Source organism: Canis aureus, chromosome 36, assembly GCF_053574225.1.
Source record: "Canis aureus isolate CA01 chromosome 36, VMU_Caureus_v.1.0, whole genome shotgun sequence".
Taxonomy (NCBI): domain Eukaryota; kingdom Metazoa; phylum Chordata; class Mammalia; order Carnivora; family Canidae; genus Canis; species Canis aureus.
Genome location: NC_135646.1, coordinates 29,848,010 through 29,871,711, shown reverse-complemented (window position 1 = coordinate 29,871,711; position 23,702 = coordinate 29,848,010). Strand labels below are relative to the sequence as shown.

The window sequence follows — 23,702 nt, the reverse complement described above, 5'->3', positions numbered from 1 at the left end:
TGGATGCAATCCCTGACAAAACATGACAAAAAATGGCGGATGGAGATAGGACTACTTCAACCTCTCTCCTGCCCTCCCATCAGGGCTCCTCACTGGCCAAACCCAATGGGAACCAAAGGACAAAGAAGCCCAGGTGACTCAGGCCACAGATGTCAGCTTTCAGGTACTGAGCCGGGGAGGGAAGGACAGAGAATGATCTGGGATCCATATGTAACATACAAATAACATACAACACAATACAGTACACAGAAGAGGAGAGCGAGGTGCCTTATTAGACGGTAAATACCGCAAGAAACATGTAAAGTAATGGGATTCATTTTATCTGTGGCTCCCTCTGAATTTAAAATGAAGTAAGACGTCCTCTTCCCCTGAGTCAGGGCTGGAGGCCAAGATCAGTCTTTGAGGATCAGTGTTGGCACAAGCCGGCCAGCAGGCTTGTTTTCCAGCCTCAGGCATCTAGAGCTGCTGGGAGCCCCACCTGCTCTACTCCAGGCCTGCTGACTGCCCGCCAGCCTGGGGCCTCGAGTGGGCACCACCCCCTCCCCCGCCCCCGGCTCCTTGAACAGTGCCGGGCTCCCGTGGGCCTCTCCTGGCCTGGGCTGCCACGTACGTAGCTTGGCCCCTGCCTGCCCCACAGGAATCACCTACGTGCACCTAGACGGGCGGGCGTCTACCATAAAGATGCCCGTGAGGGAGTGCAGCCTCTCACCTCCTGCTCTCCCACCAAACATTGGCTTTGGCCCCAGGGGGACCACTGGGGGAGGAGAGGGTGTCCAGAGTGGGGAATTCTGCTGCGGACGGGACGGCCGAGGCCACCGAGCTCAGGGAGGATTACCACTCCTCCCCGCTGGGTGAGGCCGGGTGCCAGCCAGGCCACTCCATCCTTCACTCAGCTGGGTCTCCCGCACGGAATCCCCTACAGGCCGGGATCCCCTATAGGACGTGAGGTGGGAGGTGATGAGCAAGAGCTGGGAATGGGGGGGGGCCTCTGCACGCACCCGGGCAGGTCAGACGTGACACTCGGAACAGTGGCCACGAGCACAAGCTCTGAGTGGTTAGTGTATCGAACCCCACAGCTCTGGTTCCACACGGTTGCAAGCAGGAAGTTCTCTATGTTGAAGTGCTTACTTCCATCAACTGACAAATGTTTTAGAAAAGTTTTCAGGTTCTAACAGTTTTTTTTTTCCACTAACAAAAGTTCTGGAAGCATCTCATTTTGTTCTAAAAGCAATAAGCCACTTTCTGTGGGAAAAAAATAAAATAAATTGAACTGAGATGAAAGTCATAAATTCTTCTGGATCCAGGATAGGGTGTCATCACTGTGTCTGTCAACAGGAAGCAGGCACAGAGAATGCTATGGGCACACAGAAAAATGGGCCTTATGCCCATCTCCCACTTTTATTTATTTATTCATGAGAGACACAGAGAGAGGCAGAGACACAGGCAGAGGGAGAAGCAGGCTCCACGCAAGGAGTCTGATGCAGGACTCGATCCCAGGACCCCGGGGTCACGCCCTGAGCCAAAGGCAGACGCTCAACCCCTGAGCGCCTGGGGGCCCCCCAACTTTTCTATGGGAAGTGTGGTCTGCTGCTCCAGAAAAACCTGAAATGAAGCTAGAACAACCTGCTGCACCAAAATTAGGGAAGGATTGAGTAACTAGTAACTGTCACAGTCATTTGGGGAATGATACTGAAGAAGCCCATGTAGGTCTGTGCCCAAGCTAGACGCATCCTAAGCATTGAGCCCAAGAGAGTGGAGACACACTTGAGAAGATGCAGAGAATACCGACCAATGTGACTGCATAAAGGTCACAAAGTTACACAAAGTAGGAAAGTCACAGGAGAATCCAGTATTTTCCAATGTGACACCATCAAATCACTTAAAATTTACTCTTAACATTGGGAGGAAATGCTTACATTTTTAAATATACCAACGCATTTGCAGAGTTTGAGAGTCAAGATGCAAATACAAAATTCTAAGAGACAGGTCTCAAAAAGGCACGTGAAGGAGGCTCTAGAGGTGCTCTGCTAAATATAGGAGACTAAAAATTAAAAATCCGTCCCCCAGTACGGCATGTTCATATATACGAGACCAGGAGGACGCAGAGCTAGTGCTGAGGGAGCCGTTGGGTTACCCCCGGCCCAGGGATACAGGGGAGAGGGCCCTCCCGGACATCAAAGGGCTGGCAGCTGGCAGCTGGCTGTGGAAAAGACGTCAGAGGCAAGAGAACCTGGGGGCACCTGAGCAACCAAACATAGTGAGAGCCTCCAGGCAGTGAGAGCGGAGGAGGACGGGGAGGAGGCTGTGGACGGGCCTTCGGGCAGCCCACGTTCTGCCTCCTCAGAGCCTCCCGGCTAAACCAGGAGGGGGGGTCCACAACTAGACCCCGGGGCCTCAATAAAAGACAGGAACTCCTACCTGTGTTGGAAAGGGAGCATTCGAGCAGGACGGGTGAGGGAGGGCGGGGCCGAGGTCCACAGACCCCAGCAGCCCGGACCACTGTAAGAAAGGTCCCTGGCGGCCAGTGCTTTCTTCGGGTTTACTCCCATGGCCGGTGCTCCAGGCCAGGGGCTTTTCTGCAGGGTGGCTCCGGGGCCGAAGCACAGAGAACGAACTACTGCTCTTGTTCGTGGTTTGAGGGAACATCCTCTTTCCGGGTCCAAGCTTTGCAAACAAATGCTGCCTTCCAATGAGTTTGTTTCCACTTGGTCCTAATCCATCTCCTAAATCATTTGAGATCTCTAACTCTTAAGAGCAAGATGGTGTAATATAAGTATAGTGCAATAATCTGAATTTAGAAGTAAATGCTTCTTTGTCATCCAAGCCAGTCTCCTTGCACTAGGATTACTGGTTTCCCTGCTTCTGGAATTGCCCTAAATATCAATTCCCCTCCAACCTATTCTCCAATCAGCATGGAGATCTTTTAAAAACATCAATTAGAGCACATCATTTACCTGCTCAAAACCGATGACTTCACACTGCACCTGTAATAAAAATCCACCCTCCCTTCCACGATCTAGCGCTGTGACCCTCTCTCCTCCTCATCCTCGCAGCCGCTCAGGCCACACCAACCCTCCTGTCCTCGAGATGCTGAGCCATTCCTGCTTCAAGTTTTCCTACTTGGCAATTCCTTGACATGCAATCTGCTCCCCAGATTTTGGCAGAGCTTGCTCCTTTTGGTAATTTAGGTTTGCCCAAAAGTCACCTTCTTAGGAAAGCCTTCTCTGACCCCACTGTCTAAAATGGCACATTCCAACCCCTTTCACCCACTTGCTTCTCACTCTGCTTTATTTTTTCCTCATATTTTTATCAGCTTATACCCTGTCTTTCCATGAAGTTAGAGGCAGCATGTTCTTTACTGTACCCCCAGCCTTTAAAAATCTGTCTTCTGTGTATGTGCTTAATCTGGGAGGGTCAGTGGGTTATTCGGGCATGCACAGCTGAGACAATGAAAGCCTGGCCAATCTTTGTAAAAGGCTGCCTGGCACTAGTCAGCACCATAAAGGGAAGCGCACCCCGGCCCTCCCCTTGAAGCAATCTGATGTAATCCGACGTCCTATCCAGCCTGTGTCCCTGCCATCCCACCACAGAACCCGCGGACTCCATCTCCCCCTTACTCTACTCCATCATCCACATACCTTAACTACGGGCCGAAAGCTGTAATCCTTAAGACCCCTTGGGCTAGGGATCTTCTTCTTTATCCTCCCGGGATAAAGAAGGGCAGAGAGAAGCAAGAGACAACAAGCTTGCATCAGTGCGTTCTGCATAAGGGACCTCCCAGTTAGAAGAAAGGAACAGGCTCTGAGTTTCTCTTGCTCCTCTACAGAATTAAGTATAGATGCGTAGACTGCTCTGCTACTGATACCTATGGAAACTACTAAAGGCACGTTGTAAAGTATTCCACCTGGAATTCTCCAGAGTGCTCTCTGGCTTTTGAAGTGAAGTTGATGTCAAATTCACACAATATACGAGACATAACAGGCCAGGTGTTAGCGTTTCATGGTGTGCTCTGGCTACCCTCATTGTTAACTCCCTCATTCAACCCCCAAGAGGACTCCTAACTAAGGAACTTGAAACTCACAGCTACAAGAAACTACAGATCTAGCTTCACGTGAGTTCGTGTAAACCTGAAGCCACCGGCTAGTTAGGCCAAGCCTAAGACAATGACCGTAAAGATCAAGACTGTTATCTAGGCTTCTTCTAGAAACACTTTACACTTCACTATCTACTTCCTCCACCTCCACCTAAGGGTGGGAAAGAGAAGACCTAGCCAGATGGACGGCTTATCTGAACTCCATCAGCTGTTGAAGGAGCTGCCCATCCAGCCCTGAGGTCTGGGAAGCTGCCTGCATGTCTGCAGGTGTCACTTATTTCACGGGGCCTCAGTCTTTGCTGGTTCATCTCTCCAAGATGGAACTTCTTGGAGGTCGCTGTAGGCAAACCCAAAGACATCACACTGATAATCAACAAAACTCCCTCTTAGTGCAATCGAGAAAACAAAAGGGAATTTCTAGGGATTCAGAAAAATGAATAAAAAATTCATTTGATCAGAAGAGAACAATTCCTGCCCAGGGACAGCTACAGCTTCCCTTGAGGCCGAGTATGTTTCTGCCCTACAAGGTGCCCCGTAGCCTAGGTATTCACTTCCTCAAACCTGATTCCGGATCCGGACAAAAATCTGAAGTGTGGGGTATCCCAGCTCTGCCTCACCTCCTAAGCACTTAGGAATATCTGCAGGGACAACCCTGAATGCCATCCTTACTAATAAGCTCCCCCAGCAAGGCTGCACCTCTGAGCCATGAAAGGATCCTCACCATAACACCCTGTAGGCCTCAAAAGGTTTGCTTGATTCTGCAATAACCCTGCCTTCTGACTTTCTGGATAGTGGTGCCCAAACCGCTAAGACAAAGCACAATCATTTACATTACCAAAGCACTTGAGTCAGGCTTATCCTACCCAATGACATTCCTTAGTTCACTTAAATAGCACTCAATTTATAAATATTCAATTAATCTAATTTAAGACTATGTAGCTTATATAAAAAAGGGACAGATGGGTTATCACCTGCTTTCACTAATAAATTACATTTAAAATTACTCCTTTGTACCACTTTTGTCATTTATTAGTTTTCCTAAATGTAAAAGGATATATTTAAGTTAAAGAATTTAGTCATACATAAGGTAAAAATATTCAGTCGAAATTTCAGAAAAGGGCAGGTAGTACTTAAACCTACTTATAGAATATGCTAAAAATAAAAAGCACAAACGCTCCTCAAATCTTAGCAGATCTTAAACAACCTCCAACATAAAAATATTTCAGCAACGTTCCTTCTAAAAATTTAACCTTTACATGGCCCCCATATGGAAAGAAAATAACTTCAGATGAAACTATAATAAAATTTTAAAAGCCACCTATTAAATTAGACTGCTATTTTCTTCATTTGGCCTATAACTGCTTTTCTTTTGGAAAGGGGGGAGGGGAAAAAAACAAGAAGAGCAAAAAGCAAAAACCAACAAAACTTAGCTCCTGAAAGTTCGAAGAAGAAGGATTTTTCTGGGTATTATTTGCCAATTGACATTTTCAAAGGGGTTAGCATGGAGCACCAAAATTAGAAAGCAACTTCTCTGTTCTAACCCTATTTTTTTTTTAACCAAACTTGAATATAAATCTTGATTTTTGTTTCTCTGAGAATGCGCATAGAGAATAAATCTGAAGTTAGCGGATGCTGATGCACAATCAGGCTGATTCTAACTTTGAGGACTGATTTTTCTTCTCCATAGATGATCACAGGCCGTGGCCTATCACTGTATAGTTCACTATGAATAACTCTTCCTTCCAGCCAGACAACTACCTGCCTCTCCCATGTCACCTGCCTCTGACTTTCCTCCAAACAGGGTGACAGAAAGCCATCCTGGCTCCAGATATTCTCTATTTTACGGAAGGGTGTGTACATTCGAGAGAGAACTTTACAACAGTTAGTATCATCTGATGCAAGCTTCTTCTGTGACTGACAGGCCCTATTGTGAAGGGGAGCACCAGCTGTTCCATCTCAGTTCACAGAACCACTTTTAGAGCAGCAACGTTCCTCAGACCTAGTCCAGTCCAGAGGTTCCAACGTGGTGTCACCTGCACACACAGGACCCAGGATTGCTCCACAGCCTGTGCTGTAACACGTACCTGGGATGGCAAGAGTTGCCATAAAGCTACACAACTTGCCATTTTTCTTGGCTCTAGGCTAGAATTTTATCAACTCGGTGTACATCCTGCATCTCTTGGGCAGAACAGTAGCTCTGAAAAGCATTTAACCCTTTGGTTAACAAAACAGGAGTCATAGTGGACACTAAATGTTGTAACACAAACATGTGAAATATTGGGTTATGTTGTAAACCATTCTGCGATAGAACAACTTTGTTTTAGTGATGAGAAAACCATGGTGCATAAAGATGCTGGGCCTGGACCAAGGTACTTCTACAAGTGTGTGTGGGGCGGGGGGAGGTCGTGAATGTCTAGAAGTCAAGGTTCCGGGGGTTGGTTCAGGGCTACTGACACTTTCCTGGCTGCTGCCATGCTCAGAAACCCTCCTTCTCAGGCGTATTTGTGATTTATTTTTCCATCTCATGTACAGACGGCTTACATTTCTTACTACGAAGCCCACCTCTCTTTACTCATCTACAAGATGGGTACGTAGGGGGTACTTACCCTCCCAGGGCGACTAGGCTATCACATAAGAGAGCACACCGAGAGCCCTGCTAACACTGCCAGCACTTAGTGAGCACTCCACAAACGTCTGTGCAATGAAAACTGGCAGAGAACGGTTCCCCGACGTCGGGCGACAGGCTGGCAGCTGGGGCAGGTGCTCCGGGTCTCTATCCTCAGACAAGGCCCTGCCCTCCCTGGAGGGGGCGCTAAGCCCGGCTTACAGCACACCCGGCGACTCCGGGCGCAGAGGCGGCCAAGGAGGCGGCGACGGGTTGGTGGGCGGGGCCGGGGCGGGGCTGAGCGGGGACCGGGACCCGGGGAGCCTGACAGGACGAGGAGGCGCCCCGCCCCTGCCCGCTCCCAGGATCCTCGCCCCGCCCCCTGCCCGCTCGCCCCGCCCCCTGCCCGCTCCCGGGATCTTCGCCCCCGCTCGCCCCGCCCCCTGCCCGCTCGCCCCGCCCCCTGCCCGCTCCCGGGTTCCCCGCCCCCACTCGCCCCGCCCCCAGGCTCTCCCCCACTCGCCCCCCTACCCCCTCCCCCCCCCCGCTCCCCTCCCTCCCCCTCCCCCCGCTCCCCCGCCGCCGCGGAGCCGGGCGGGCGGCCTCAGGGCGTCGGGGCAGCGCGGCCGGGGCCGGGGCCGGGGCCGGGGCCCGTGTGCGCCTGCGTGCGCCGCCGCCAGAGCCCGCCGTTACCTGACAGCGCCGCCGCCTCTCCGCGCACGGCGCCCGCGGGCAGCGAGGACAGAGGCGGCAGCCAGAGCAGCAGCCACCACCGCCCCGGCCGCGGCCGCATCCCGCCCGGGACCAGCTCCGCGCCCGCGGGCCCGGCTCGGCCGTCGGGACGGAAACGGCGGGGCCCGCGGGGGGCGGCGAGGCTTCCGCGTCGGCCTGGGGGCGCTCCCGGCAGCCCGCCCCGCCCGCTCCGCCCCCGCCCCTCCCGCCCCTCCCGCCGCGGGGCTTCCGGGCCTCGCCGTCGGGGGCGCAGGGGCCGCGCAGTCCCGGCAGCCTCTGCGCGGGCCGCCGGGGGAGGGGCGCTGCTCGGCCGCGGCCTGGGGCTTCCGGGACCCCGGCGGGACCCGCGGGCTTCGGGCCGGGGGCGGGGAAGAGGGGGCGGGAGGGAGGGGAAGGGGGCGCTTGGGGGGGGAGGGTGCTCCACGGGGAGGAGGAGGGAGGGGGAGGGTGCTCCAGGGGGAGGGGAAGGGCGCTGCTCGGCTGCGGCCTGGGGCTTGGGACCCGAGGAGGGGAAGGGGGCGCTCCAGGAGCGGGGAGGGCGCTGGGGCTGCCTGGGACCCGCGGGCTTGGGGCCTGGGCGGGGGGAGAGGGAGGAGGGGAAGGGGGCGCTCCAGGAGGGGGGAGGGGGAGGCGCTCCAGGAGGGGGGCTGGCGCTCCAGGAGGAGGGAGGGTCCCGGTGCTCCAGGAGGAGGGGAGGGGGCGCTCCTGGAGGCGGGGGCTGGTGCTCCACGGGGGAGGGGAGCCTGTGCTGCAGGAACCCCCTTTTAACAATAAACCTTTTTCCTGTTTCCCATTTTCCTTGCTGTTGTAACGACAGACTGGCAGTTCAGTTGCTCAAGTAACACGGACTTGGGTGTTTCAGCTCCTGAACACATTTCAGTACAAAGAGGCTGTAAAACGTTCCCTCACCAGTAGAACACATGTTAAAATTAACTTGCGTTTAAAAAAAAAAAATACAGAAAGCTGATTGGTGGTGGCCAGGGGGACGGAGTGGGGGAAGGTGGGCGAAATGGGCAAAGGAGGTCAAAAAGTACAAACTTAGAATTACAAACACGTCCTGGTGATGTACAGTACGGTGACTAAGGCCGAGACCGTAAGGTAGACTTGAAAGCTGTCAAGAAAATAAACACAAAAAAATTTTATTATGATTATGTGAGGTGATGGATCGACGGATGTAATGCCCATTTTGCGATATACACATGTCCTGTTGTACACCTAAACCTAACACAACGTTAAATGTCAGTTACATCTCCGTAAAACTGGGAAAAATACCTTGAGTGGCCTTAATATTGATAATTAGAAGTTGCAGACTTAAGTCAGTTATATTGCCTTTTTTTAAAAAAACATCTTCCTCAGGCTCTGAAAACTCATTAATGTGATTTCATATTTCATACTGAACATTTACTGGAACAAAAGTTCATTTCCCCTTTTCTAATTCTGGTCTTCTGCTTAGGTGCCTCAGAGAAGCCATTTGTGACAGAAATCATCCTCTAAAAATAACTCAGCTTCATTTTCCCCACAGGTATGAGTAGGACTCAATAACTAGACTTTCCCTGGTGTCAAAGTAAGATTTAACCAACTGTCCTCAAATCCCTGGCACCATGTGTGCTCCCGCAGATTTCTGTAAGGTCAGAAATCTCCTTATAAGGAACGGTTCAAGGTGGTAAGTTTTACAAATAAGCTGCTATTAAACGTCTACCTTGTCTGGCCCGGCGGACAGTGTCCAGAGAAAGAGCAGAGCTCTGGGTCCAAGGGTGAGGTGTGCACTAGCCTCTCGCACAACAGCTTTTTTTTTTTTTTTTGTCATTCATTTTGACAGTTTAACTTTGGGTGGCACTATGAAAAGTAGCTAGAAAAAAAGAAAAGAAAAGAAAAATAGCTAGAAGAAACAGGTAGATTATTGAGAGACAAATGTTTTCCTGCAGCAGCATCCGGTAAACAGCAGGCAGCAGGATAATAGATTAATATTTAAATTACTATTTGTGTGTCTTATCTTTAGTAAATAGCTGTAAAGAAGCTAAGTCAAAACACCACATTCCTTTCTATAGGATAGCAATAAATATTTTTCCAGAGATGAGGAGAGTCTTTGAAGGTGGTAGTTGGGTCACTGGGGGACAACCTTGAGACCTCCCCTGACTTCCCCAAACCTTTCTCTGATATGAGAAGAGCTACTGAGGAAGGAGCATAAAACACTACTACCACAGGACCCTGGCAAAGACTCTTTTCTGGGGGAGAGACAGAAGTGCAAACTTTCTGCCCCTGGGGAGCAGCAGGACACACTGGGTTTCAAGGGCTTGAACTGAACTAACACAAAGTAGAAGTTGGCAACTTCTGGGAAACTCTTTTATTGAAGACGTACCACAGAAACAAGGCAGGATTTGTCAGCTTCGGGGGAAGTGGAAGAAATCCTGAGAAAGCCCCCACCTCGAAGGCTGAGCTATACTGGACTTAACCTAAGACCAAAGCTGAGCAGGAGAATGGAGAAGCCTGTTGCGCCACAAGCCAAGCACTAGCAATAAGCAACCCTACTCTGTACTGAGGAGGAAAAAGAACGTGGGGAGAGGTCCCTCCCTAACACAGGCATGCAAGGACTGCTGAAAACTAAGCGGCAAGAAGAAAAATCCTCAGCACTCCAGCTTCCATACCCGTGTGGTACAGGCCACCTGCATGGCTCAGTTAATTAAGCATCTGCCCTCAGCTCAGGTCATCATCTTGGGTCCTGGGATCAAGCCCTGGGTCCCTGCTCCCCGCTATTTCTCCTTCTCCCTCTGCCCCTCCCTCCTGTTTGTGTGTGCTCTCTTTCTCTCTCTTTAATAAATAAATAATCTTTAATAAAAAATCCTGTGGTACACCAACAGATTTATTGTTATAATAACAATAAAACTCAAACTCAGCTCAAATCCTAGATCGACTCAATCACCTACATTTCTAATCCAACAGAAAGAGAGGCATACTTGTTTCTGGTATAAATATTTTTTACCTCAGTTTTCACTGCTCTTCTACAAGGATATCCATCATTCAATAAAAAATTACAAGACATTCAAAACAGCAAAGAAAAAAATCCATTATAAAGAGTTTAAAGCAATCAACAGAACCAGATTGAAAAATGACCCAGATGTTGGGCTATGATTGTTATGTTAAAGGATTTAGTGAAAAGGTAGACAACCTGTGTGAACATACAGGAAATCTCAGCAGAGAGATGCAAATGCTAGAAAGTAAAAGCACATTATTAGAGATGAATAATTCCTTTGACAGGCTTAGAACACTGGACATGGCAAGGAAAAAAAAAACAATGAATTAGAATATAGGTAAGTAGAAATTATCCATGCTGAAATATGTGGAAAATTTTTCTAAAAAAAGAAAGAAATAACAGAATATCCAAGATCTGTGAAATAATGTCAAGTGGTTTAATAAACACAGGTTGAAATCCCAAAAGGAGGGGAGAGGAAAAATGAGACAGGAGAAATATTTTAAGATATAAAGCTGAGAATTTTCCAAAATTAATGAAAACAGAAGATAAAGAGAAAATCTTAAAGACAGCCAGAGAAAAATGATACACTGCAGAGAGCTAAAACTTGCAGAAGACTTCTTGTTAGAAACTGCATAAGCCAGAAGATAATGGAGTGACATTTTTTAAGTAGTAGAAGAAAGAATACTGTCAATCCAGAATTCTATACCCAGTTATAATATCTTTCAAAACTTGAAGGCAAATGAAGCTTTTTTCTTTTTTTTCCATTTCCAGTCATATAGACTTTCACTATAAAAAGTGTTAAAAGAAGTTCTTCAGGCAGGAAGAGTACTATAGCAGATGAAAATCTGGACCTACACAAAGAAATAAATTGCTCTAGAAATGATAAAAGTGAAAGTAAATATTAAAGTTTTTATTATTGTAATCACTTAAAAAGATATATCTAAAGCAAAAATAGTTGCAGTGCACTATGGGGCTTATACATAGAATTAGAATGAATGACAGTACCACAGAAGATGAGAGAAAAGAAAATGGAAGTATACTATCATAAAATTTTCACCATACCTAACGGGATATAGTAATCTTTGAAATTAGACTGTGATAAACTAAAGACATACGTTGTAAACCTTAGATCAACCACTAAAATCTTTTAAAAAGAGAGATAACTAGTTAGGCAACAATGGAGATAAAATGGTACAATAAAATTTCCCCAAAGAAGACAAATATAAGGGGGGAAATGGATAAAGAACAAATTGACAAATATAAAACAACTTAAAAAATAATAGGTCTAGGGGATCCCTGGGTGGCTCAGCAGTTTAGCGGCTGCCTTTGGCCCAGGGTGCGATCCTGGAGTCCCGGGATCGAGTCCCACGTCAGGCTCCCAGCATGGAGCCTGCTTCTCCCTCCTCCTGTGTCTCTGCCTCTTTCTCTCTCTCTCTCTCTCTCTCTATGATAAATAAATAAATAAATAAATAAATAAATAAATAAATAAATAAATCTTTTTAAAAAATAGGTCTAAATCCAACCATATCAATAATCACATTAAATATAAGTGCCTCAACATCTAATAAAAGGGCAGATGTTGTCAGACTGAATAAATAAGCAAAAGCTTATTTACATGCTATTTACTAGAAAAATACCTTAAATTTAGGGATATACTTAAATAGGCTAAAAAGAGAGAGATGGGAAATTATATGCCATTAAAAAAAAAACCACCAATCAAAAGAAAGTTTAGTGCCTATATTAATATCAGGTGAGGTAGACTCAAGAATAAGTAATACTGCCAGTAATTCAGTAGGTCTAGAGTAGGGCTTGAGATTCTGCATTTTTAACAAACTTGCTAGTGGGCTGAGGACATCTTAAACAGTAAGTTCTTAGAACACAAGGCCCATATTGACAGAATGAGGACAGATGGAAGGAATCCATGTTCAAATAGTTTGGGAAATCCAGCATACTGTATTAGCCCTTGTAGACATTCACAATGACAAACAGCATATTAAGTCCTTAAAAATTCCTATAATAAAGAAATTGGCAGTAGGCAGTGTTTAGGATGACACTCCTCCAAAGATCCCCTCCATTTCTTGGTATTCATGCCCTTGTATAAGCTCCTCTCTAGGAGTGTGGCCTGGAAGTACTGACTTGCTTCTAATGAATAGTATATGGCCTATATGGTATGTCATTTCCAAGATTAGGTTATAAAAAGATTGCAGCTTCTATCTTGAGCGTTCTGTCTCTCTTCCTCTGGGATCACTCTTGCTAGAGAAGCCAGGTACCATGTTGTGAGGCAGCACTGTGGAGAGTGAATGAGCAGATATTTCCCAACAGAACTTTGAGATGTTTGTAGTGCTGGCCAATGCCTTGGTTGTAGTCCTCAAGAGACCTTGAACCAGAACCACCTAGTTAAGCTGCCCCTATATTCCTGACCCTCAAAAGCTGTGATATATTAAATTATACTAGGTTAATTTTTACCCTACTAATGCTGTGTTGTTTCCATCATGATCTCTCTTGGATTGAAGAATTCTGGGTGAGACATTTGATTTACACATATACTACACCCAAATTGAAGCCTGATAATTCTTTTTCTCAAATAAAACCTGTTAATATCCATGCACACACAGTTTAGAAAACACTACACTTAATCTATTATAATAGGTTCTTTAACATCATCATGGAACATTGTTTCCTTCTCATGAGAAGCAGATGCTATTAACAAACCATGATTATTGCAGTGTATTATTCCTAAATTACACCAACATTTGTGTGCATCCCTCTAGGAGATGAAATATACTCATTAGTCAAACCAAACCAAACCAATCCAAAACAAACCCCCCTATAAACAGGACACCAGCAGAATCTTCTGTTCAAAGCTGCCTAGGATATTATGCAGGCTTGCTTTCTACCTTTCCATTAGAAAATAGAGAAAAAGTTTGTCCATCAGTGAGTCAGTGAAGTGAGAAAGTTGTAGTTGGAATCACCACTAAACTTCGCAGAAGAATGTAAAACAGTTGTCACTGGATAATAGGACCAGCCCCAAAGCTTCTACACCAGAAGGGATTATTGAAAAAGGACAAAATTCATTGCCTCTTGGAGCAGTTGCCCTGTTGTGCCACAGATCTTAGCTGTGGACTTCTGGAAACAGCCCATATCCACCTCTAAGATGGAATGAAGCATGGCAGCTTGGGGGATCTGGATCTCGCAGATGATGAAGAAGTTGGCACTTTTGCCAGAATGCTATCAGGGTGGGTATAAGGAAACATTTAGCATTGTAAATGCAGATTCCCAAGACACACCCTCTAGAGACTGACTCAGTTCATCCAGGAAAAGCCCAAAATGTACCTTCTTGATATATATGCCAAGTGATTCAAAATCATTAGAACTAAACTTTGAGTTTTACAAGTTTTATGCGTGACAGGAAGTGGCTTTTTCAGCAAATTTGTAACCATAGCTAAGATACTGTGTGTACTTTATATAATTCATTTTGCTATACTATGGTATATTTTTGAAAAAAAGAAAGGTATAATAAAGAGCTTCTTGAGGAAGCTTATTATTATTTTAGTGACCTGAATTTTTTAAATTCCGACTATTTCCACATGGTGTGAAAAAGATGGTAATTCAATTTTCAGCCTCTGCATTTTTGTTTCTAGAGTTCTTGTTCTTCATAATAATTAATTTTTTGTAACTGTCATAGGGTTATAATCAGTCATTATGAATCAGATGTAAAATTTAGCTCATGTCAGAAATTACTTAGGAACTTTCACTTGGTTTCTAGGTAGGTAGAACATTTAATTAAATGAATTAGAATAAAACAAAGTTCTACTATTTTGTGTTTTTTCTTTTTTTTTTTATTTTTTATTTTTTTTTATTTTTTTTATTTTGTGTTTTTTCATAAAGAAAGATTTAGTCTGCTATTGCAATGACACCTGCCAATGCCATACAGATTATAGAAGCTGTATGTGATAAAGTCTTCTTTTTAAAAATTCCCATTTTTGAATTTTACATAAAAGGAGAGAGAAAAAAACAACAGCAGGCTGTTCAAGACCTCTTCATAAAGGAAAAAAAATAGAAATTGACTCGTTGGATCATGTTTTTCTTAGCATATTTCATTTAAGAAATATTTTTAAATTGACTTGCCATATACTGGTTCAGTAATTTTAGTAATAATTCATGTCAAAACTAACAGAGAGCTTTCCAGTATGAATGAATGATGTCGGGAAGGATTAGAATAATTATAATTTATAAGAAAGATAATATGTCCTCTGTATTAAATTAGCAAAGTTATAAAAAATAATTGGTCAAATTCAATTCAAATCTTTCAATTCAAATAGAGACTTGTGGAATTCTTTAAAGTAGTGGTTGTCAAATTTTGGTGTGGGTAAGAATCCCATTTCCAAACATTCTTATTGAGTAGGTGCAGTGTATGCCCTAGGAATCGATATCAGTAATTCTGAGGCAAACCGTCTTGACTATACTGTATTATTGGCGGAAAAAATATTCAAAAGTGATTAATGATTTGTTGATGATGGCTAGAAAATAGTACCTAGGGAGAAAAAATGGATGTATTTGGTTAATCTGAAAAAAAAAAAAAAAAGAAGATTGAAGAGTTACAGCTTTCTAAGAGTTAATTTAAGAGACTAGGATACAGAAAACCAGTAACCAGTTATTATGTTTTCAAAGAGAAGAGTGATCTTTCACCTGGATATCATCCAATCCTATCATTCCACATTACCCGATTCCTAAAGAAATTCTATCAAAGTTTACTTTGCGGCCAACACACCCTTGGGAAGCATTTTTAACCAGCCATTCTCTATAATCTAGGTCTTTTTCCCCTACTGTATTAATTTCTATTAAAATGATTATAGTGAAATAATTATATTTCAAAATCCATTTTTCTTTTCTTTTTAATTTTTATTTATTATTTATGATAGTCACACACAGAGAGAGAGAGAGAGAGGCAGAGACACAGGCAGAGGGAGAAGCAGGCTCCATGCACCGGGAGCCCAACATGGGACTCGATCCCGGGTCTCCAGGATCGGCCCTGGGCCAAAGGCAGGCGCCAAACCGCTGCGCCACCCAGGGATCCCAAAATCCATTTTTCTTTCATGGAAAGCTGTAAACTGCAGATGTTCTTTGAGTTTAAATGCCTTAACTGTCTTCGTTGATCATTTATTGACGAAAAAGATTTGTCTATTATTCAGGAGCCCTTTGATTCAGTTAAAACAGGGATTTTGTCTTCCTGCTCTCAGTTCTTTTTTTTAAGATTTTATTTATTCATTCATAAGAAAGAGAGAGAGGTAGAGACACAGGCAGAGAGAGAAGCAGACTCCCTGCAGGGAGCCTGACTTGGGACTTGATCCTGAGTCTCCAGGATCACGCCCTGGGCCGAAGGCAGCTTTAAACCACTAAGCCACGGGGGCTGCCCCTATTTTGCCTTTAGAGTCTATCTGCCTAAAATTAGATATCAAAGTCTACAAAGCTAAATGAAAAAAAACAATTATTATTTAGTACTTTTTGGTAACTTTCCCCCTCACTCATTTATATTTCTTTCCTGTGATTTATAGGCCCTGTTCTTACTGACAGGGTCAAAAACTCTACCTGTATTATCAGAGTATCTATTCATTAGGATATTTCCAACTAATTTCCAACTAAACATGTCTTAAATAATGAAGACATTTATTATGTCGCCTGGAAGTAAGTCCCAAGGCAGGTTAATTCAGCAGCTTAAGCATGCTATCAAGGTCTCAGACTGTTTCCAGCTTTCTACCTCCCCACTCTTGGCTTGTTGGGTTTTGTCTGTAAGCTCTTGTTCTCATAGCACAAAAAGGCTGCCATTGCTTCCAATACTGGTTTCCCACATAACTGCAACCCAAGGCAGGGGCCTTCCATCTCTCGAATAGGGAAGTAAAGCCATTCTTAGAAGCTCCTGCCTTCACCCTCTCAGCAGACTCCCTTGCTGGTCCTGTTAGAAGTGAACTACCCTGTACCCTGGCTAAATGGGGTGACTGAGTATCTGGCATTTTCAGTCTCCATGGTGGGAAGTAATAGCAATAGATAGAGAAGAAATCACTATGGTGATATTTCTGACAGCTCCCAAAAGCCTTCGGCGGCTTCTGAAAATGGCAGTTGAAATTTATGCTGACTTGATAGATGAGTTTTGTTCATTATCCTAAACTTTGATTAATGTATTTTCTTTTAAAAAAATGTGTTTTCAAAAAAATAAAAAAAATAAAAAATAAAAATAAAAAAATGTGTTTTCTTTTAGAAATTTACACATTGACTCAAAATGGGAGTTGCTTCTATATCAAGTGAGTATTTTTCTTTCTATTCTCTTGTTTAGCAGGTTTACGGGACATCTTTATTCTAAAACAATGAATTCCCTAAAGAGCAAATACTTCCTGGGTTATAACAGGAGATGTAAGGAGACAGTAGTAGGAATGGTAGAAAAAGCAAAAGATAAGGAACAAAAGGAAAGAGTAGACTGAGCAGTGACTGTTCTGGATGGTCTAACGTGAGGGAGTTCAGTTAACTAGGCCACTGGCCACCTGGAATGATGGGCAGGATAAAACATTAAGACTCCGGAGCAAACAGAATGCAGGAGGAGGGAGTTCACTGCTTTTTCAGGCATGCATCCTGCAAGTTAGAATTTGTCTGTCCTAACCACAAAGGACAGGTGTGTCCCTGGAAGGACATGTTCATATAGGTTGGCACTCCTTTTTCGCTCCTTTTTTCACTTAAAGATATTTTGCCTAACAACGATGCTTAGAATAATCCATCTAAATATTTAAGCTCTTAACTTGTTTCAGTAATTATCAAAGCTAAACCCACTAATATTCCTTGGATTTGTTTTAGGATTAAGAGGTTACTCTTCCTCCTTTGCATTTTCCCATTTCACCTGGTTCTTCACTGCCTTTTCCTAGTTTTCAACCCCTTTTTACTCTTTGCCAAATAGTATAATCCCCAGAAATATTATAGATTCTTTTTAACACTTCATCAATCTTGAATAATACACGAGAGAATCTTGTTGAAATTCTCCCTTTGTTGTTACAGGTATCCTTTATGTTAAATCGATTTTTGTTGTTTTAATCCTTATATCTATTGTAAAATAAAAGTATAGAAAGCAATATACAATGAATGTATACCCTAATGAATTATTTACCATAAGGCAAACATTCTTGTAGCCAGCACTCAAAGCAAGAAATAGTTTTTCAGCTATTCCAGAAGCTCTCCATGTACTTCTCCAATTTCAAACCACCTACCTGCCCCCGAAGCACTCGCCATCCTAATTTTTATAGTAATTATTTCCATGTGTTTCTTTATAATTATATGGCAGGAGTGCACATCCACAAACCTTATATTTCTGCCCATTAAGTATTTTTTTAATGTATCTTTTAAATCTCATTCTACAGGTTCATCCTTTCACCATCGGGAGGTTTGCTGTTTTCATATTCATGATGCAGTGTGGCATATTCCTCTGTCCTGGGCATTTCCTGAGAACTGGCAGCTGGATTCAGAAGCTTCATTGAACTCAGGTTTCATCACTTGGGGTAAGATGATAGGTTGTGTTGTGTTCTTTCATGAGAGGTATATGATGTTTGGTTGAGTCTCCTTTTGTGATATTATTAACAGTTGATGTCTGGATCTGTTAATTCACTGGGAGGTTGCAAATTGGTGATAGTCAAATTTCATTATTTTTTTCGTTTATTGGTTGGAATGCTTTCATAAGGAGATGCTTGTCCTTATTTATTACTTGATTACTTAGTGGTACACAGTTCAGAAAGAAAAGATAGGATAAGTATTTGGTTCTTCTATTTACTAGTTTTTAAGAGAATAAATTGTTTTTTTTAGCCTTCTCTGAAGATGACTTTTTTTTTAAAAAAAAAGATTTTATTAATCTATTTTGAGAAAGCACAAGCAGGGAGAGGGGCAGAGGGAGAGGGAGAAGCAAGCTCCCCACTGAGCAGGGAACCCAACATGGGCCTCGATCCCAGGACCTTGGGATCACAACCTGAGCCGAAGGCAGATGCTTAACTGACTGAGCCACTCAGGAGCCCCTATTTGTTTGTTTGTTTTTAAAGAATCCTTTTTAATTTCATATTGTTTACTGTAACAAGTTGAAAGTTGTGATGACTTTAGTGGCTTAAAACATCAGAAATTTATTCTCTTGGAACGCCTGGGTGGCTCAGCGGTGGAGCACCTGCCTTCGGCCCAGGGCATAATCCTGGGATCCCGGGACTGAGTCCCACATCGGGCTCCCTGCATGAAGCCTGCTTCTCCCTCTGCCTGTGTCTCTGCCTCTCTCTCAGTCTCTCATGAATAAATAAATTCTTCAAAAAAAAAAAAAAAAAAAAGAAAGAAAGAAAGAAAGAAAGAAAGAAAGAAAGAAAGAAAAAGAAATTTATTCTCTTGTACTTTTGGAGCCCAGAAGTCCAAAACAGGTTTCACTAGGTTGACACCACAATATTGGCAAGGCCATGCTTCCTCCGTAGTCTCTAGGGGAGAACTAATTTCCTTGCTTTTTCTAGCTTCTAGTGGTTACTTCTATTCCTTGGCTTCTGACCTTTTCCTCCATCTTTATTTTTCTTTAAATTTAAATTCAATTAATTAGCATATAGTATATTATTATTTCAGAGGTAGAGTTAAGTGATTCATCAGTCTTATATAACACCCAGTGTTCATTGCACCATGTGCCCTCCTTAATGTCCATCACCCACTTACCCCGTCCCCTCCCTTCTCCCCTCCAGTGACCCTCAGTTTGTTTCCTATGATTAAGAGGGTGACTCTTGGCTTTTAAAAATATTACCATGAACTGATGATTTCAACATATTTGATAAGGTTTCAATCAATGGCAATTACTTCTTTCTTGAAGCTCTAATTGTCCTATCTTTGGCCAATAGAATTCTTTTCAGGTTGGTTTCTGAGCCCTTTTGACATACGATACTAATTTTTGATAACTTCTTTGATATTTGATATCAGCTATCCAGGTTCATCCTGTGCTCAGACATGAAATCAGTCATATTAAAAGTCCTGATTTCTTTTACAATTTCAAGATCACAAACTAGGCGCTAATGCTTATTGCTCCAGGGATGCTTATTGTTTCTGGGCCTTTGCAGTGGCAAAGCTAGGAAATAGATCTATCTATTGATAATTATACTTATAGATATCATTTTACAAATAAATTACCTAGTATGCCAATATTTCCAATTAAAATCCAGAACTATAGAGTTTTTTACTTAGTCCTTTTTATGCTTTTACTATATCTGTATCTCTTTTCCTCCATAACAAGATTCCGGTTCCCAAGGATACAGGAGATGACGGAATTAGAATATCTCATAATTACTCATCCACATTATACACATGACAGGCTCAGAATAACAACACACATATTACGACTGTAATATAATTACAAAGAACAGCTTAAAATATTTTTATATGCTCTCCCGATTCTCAGTAATTTTTACAGTTGTACTATTTCTACATTATGCAAGAATATAGCTTTTACATATTTATCCTCTTTAAACTCTCATTTAATATTATTTCTTCAGATAATTATGTTTTACTATATACCACCAGTCGTTATATAGATGTCTCTCAAATCATTTTGTCTAAAACTCATCCTCTAGATTCTTCAGGAGGGGCTAATGAAAATAATATTCTTGGAGTTCTTGCATGTTGGTAACTGTTGTCCATGCCTTTTATGGTTACAAGTCAGTTTTGCAGGATATGAAATGCTCAGTTCACATTTTACTTCTTGTGTCTCTTAAATATGTTATTTTATTTTCCTCTGGCATAAAGTATAGCTGTCAAAAAAGCCCCAACCATGATGAAAATCTAATGTTCTTACCCCGTAAGTTACTTGGTGGCTTTGACTGCATACTCAATGGAATATTTTCATTTTCTTTAAAGTTCATCCATTTTACTAGAAATATGTCTTGGTGTTGATTACTCTGGGTCAGTCTTCTCAGCTACATAGTGTGCTTTTTCAATATGTAGTTTCACACTGTTTCTTATTTAAGGGAAGTTCTCTTTTTGTTTTTAGTATTTGTTTTGCATTTCTTCTTCAAAGATTCTGGTTACTTATGCTTGAATCTTCTTTTGTCTGTCTTCACTATTTGTTACTTTCTCTCAAATATTTTTTAAACTTATTTTGTCCTTTTGTTTTGTCATTTTTAAGTTATTTAGTCCTTTTATTTTTTTGTCCTTTTAAATTTATTTTGTCCTTTTTATGTTTTATTTCTCTTAAGGCGTAATCTGTTTAATTAATTTGCTCTTGTGTTCCTTCTACTTGAGGGTCACTTTTGAATTTATTTTTTATTTTTTATTTTTTTAGTTTCTACTTGCCCCCTAAGGTCTACCTCCTCAGTGGCAGTGTTTTTAAAATTTTATGAGTTTTAACAATGTTGATTAATGTTTTCATTTCGTGTCATATCATTTTATTAATGTAGTTTAGCTTCTTTTAAGATAGGAAGTTATAAGGGATCCCTGGGTGGCTCAGCGGTTTCGCACCTGCCTTTGGCCCAGGGCACGATCCTGGGGTCCCGGGATCGGGTCCCGCCTCGGGCTCCCAGCGTGGAGCCTGCTTCTCCCTCTGTCTGTGTCTCTGCCTCTCTCCCTCTCTCCCTCTATGTCTACCATAAATAAATAAATAAATCTTTAAAAAAAAATAGGAAGTTATAGTTTTGATTTGTTCTCTGCTTCTCTTTCTGATATAGGGATATTATTCTACTATGTTTCTTAGAAATAACTTTGCAAAGGATTTAGCCTCAATACTGTTTTCTCATTTTTATGGGAAAATGGTCTACAATTTTTAGTAGGAGGTGTGCTTTCAAGTAAGCTTCTCTACCTTCACAAACTCCCTCTTCTGCTATTTTCCTGTAGTTAGGAAGGGTCGACTTACCAGATTTCCTGGTCCTGTTGCCTCTCCCCAACACACTTTTTTGGGGGGGTCTCCTTCTATCTTTATTCTACGGTCTCTGTCTAGCTCAATCCTGATTCCACTCTCGGCATTTCTCTTCCAGGTGACACTGTCCTTGGAAGCAAGCTCTGACAGGTCAGTGTGTAGTGAGAGTTCATACACTCCCTACACTGCTTAAATACCTTCAGTCTTTGTAACAGACCTGGTGTGCTCACCATCTGCTGGATTGGGCAAGACCTACCCACATTTTCCAGGAAATAGTCATTGCTAATTTGGGCTTCTCCTCTTCTCAAGTCTGTCAAAGTCTGTCAAGCTTCACTGCTTCTCTCTGCTTTTCCTTTTCCAGATGCTGATATGATTCAGGACTGTTGTGGCTGATGTGGCTGTTGGTGGTTTGTCCGTACTTACATGCATTTTGAAGACTTCGTGGATGCCCTGTTTACTAGTGTCAGTGTAAATGTTGTCCATGGGTTTTTTATTTTATTGGGTAGCTCTGTGTTTTTACATTGAGATGTGGATTCAAAATTACCTTGCCACTGTAGTCATTTTCCTAGAATCCACCAAATTGATTTAAAATATTTAAGTAGAATCCACATTTTCACAGGAATTGGAAATGGTAAATCGCTAATAACTACCAAGCTGGGATAATTTTATTATAATTTCAGCAAAGTTTAGGAAACGTTTTCTCAATGTTATAAAATCCTCTGAGAGCTTTTAGAGATGTGTATTTTTCAGTCTACGTCTGGCACAATTAAAGAGAAAATTTATGTGTCCTCAAACCAGGGTTCCAGGTATTAATGGGAAAACCAACTTCATATAAAACTTAGGTGCAAAGCAGGTTATAAGCTGAAAATAATAAAAGTAATCATTCTTGTTGTTGTATAAGAGGAGGTATGTTTACACAGTGTTTTCACATAAATTATCTCATTTCATCCTCAAAATAACCTTAGCGAGGTATTGTTATTATGAGTCCTACTCCTCAGAAGAAATTGAGCTTAGAGGACTTAAATGACTTAAGATTTTAGCAGGGAGGACTCCATGTGTTAAAGGTTTACTCTTCCACCAAGGGCTCAGCTTTGGAGAGATTCCTGCATAGCTCATGGCAGGCAGTGAAACTTGCCCAGCCAGCTCTATCAATCACATATATACATATTTTTAAGATTTATTTATTTACTTGAGAAAGAGAGAGAGAGAGAGAGAGAGAGAGAGAGAGAGTGGGGGGGGGAGGGGCAGAGGCAGAGAATCCTCCAGCAGACTCCTCACTGAGCATGGAGTCTGGTGTGGGGCTTACTCTCTTGATCCATGAGATCATGCCCTGAGCTGAAACCAAGCCTGAATGCTTAACGCTTAACGACTGAGCCACCCTGGTGCCCCATATCAATCACATATTTCTTGAGGACCCCTGGGGGACAGGTGCTGCAGCCGGATTTCTCACAGTCTGGTTGAGAGCCATGTCTAGCACCTCAGAGCTGTAAGTGACAGAATGGCACCTGAAGGGGAAAGAAGAAAAAATGAGTGGGAAATATCAGAAAGGGAGACAGAACATGAGAGACTCCTAACTCTGGGAAATGAACAAGGGGTGGTGGAAAGGGAGGTGGGTGGGGGGTGGGGGTGACTCGGTGATGGGCACTGAGGGGGGCACTTGATGGGATGAGCACTGGGTGTTATGCTATATGTTGGCAAATTGAACTCCAATTTAAAAAAATGTTAAGAATTTTTTAAAAATAAAAATAATATGTAATAATAATAATAATAATAAAAAGAGTGGCACCTGAACCTAGGACTCTAGACCCGTTGGTTTGCTTCTCTCCCACTAGCTAACATCAGTTTCCGCAGTTGCTTTGTGTGACTTGCAGCACATTGAGCACCTCCGGTGGCATCACTATCCCTGCATGTCGTTGGATATGAGTAACTTTGATTCATGGTGGAGGTGAAAGGACAGTGTGCCAGGGCATTTCCGATGCTTGGGGCAATGCTTCCCCAACATTTACAGGAGAACCTTGTCCCCAACCTTCAGGGATTCTTTCATTACATCCTAATATTTTACCTTAAAATTCATGCAACTTTTAAATTTTACTTTGCAATACGTCTGTGCTTTTGAATGCAAAAAGAGCATTTACCATACTTGCTAGCAGGTAAAATTATTGCTATAGGGGAGGATCTAGACTGTTGTTCCAGTGGCTCTCTTAGTATCTAAAGTTCCCCAGTTTGAAAGCTTGATAGGAAGTGGAGGTAGGCTGCAGCTCTATCATGGGAGTGCGAAGATTTTGCTAAATATTTGAACATTATTCGCTAGACACTGAGAATCCAATGAAGTATTTTAAAAAAGAAGCTGACCTAGTCAATTTTGTGTCTTAGAGGAATGGCTTTGAACTTTTATGATCATCATCTATAT

At 42.9% G+C, this 23,702-nt stretch overlaps 1 protein-coding gene, 1 long non-coding RNA gene and 1 other non-coding gene across 16 annotated transcripts in view; 2 read left to right on the top strand and 1 right to left on the bottom strand.

Annotated features, from left to right (window-relative positions):
* NEMP2 (nuclear envelope integral membrane protein 2) overlaps positions 1-19,693 on the bottom strand; it is a 48,070-nt gene extending 28,377 nt beyond the window's left edge. For 10 of the 14 annotated variants that reach the window (XM_077885092.1, XM_077885094.1, XM_077885093.1 and 7 more), the window contains exon 1: positions 7,392-7,563. In XM_077885092.1, the coding sequence (XP_077741218.1) occupies positions 7,392-7,491 (100 nt within the window). In that variant the 5' untranslated portion in view covers positions 7,492-7,563. Of the gene's footprint in view, positions 1-998; positions 1,243-6,699; positions 7,014-7,391; positions 7,564-17,743; positions 18,046-19,575 lie in introns of those variants that run through there. The other 4 variants (XM_077885106.1, XM_077885105.1, XM_077885104.1 and 1 more) reach the window with 4 other exon arrangements.
* Positions 358-458, top strand: LOC144306311 (small Cajal body-specific RNA 20). Its single transcript, XR_013373380.1, has one exon.
* On the top strand, positions 8,150-22,875 carry LOC144305938 (uncharacterized). The gene is made up of 4 exons (XR_013372967.1): positions 8,150-8,952; positions 16,658-16,700; positions 17,802-17,939; positions 21,654-22,875. It is a non-coding gene; the product is annotated as an uncharacterized LOC144305938 (long non-coding RNA).
* The last annotated feature ends 827 nt before the right edge of the window (positions 22,876-23,702 follow it).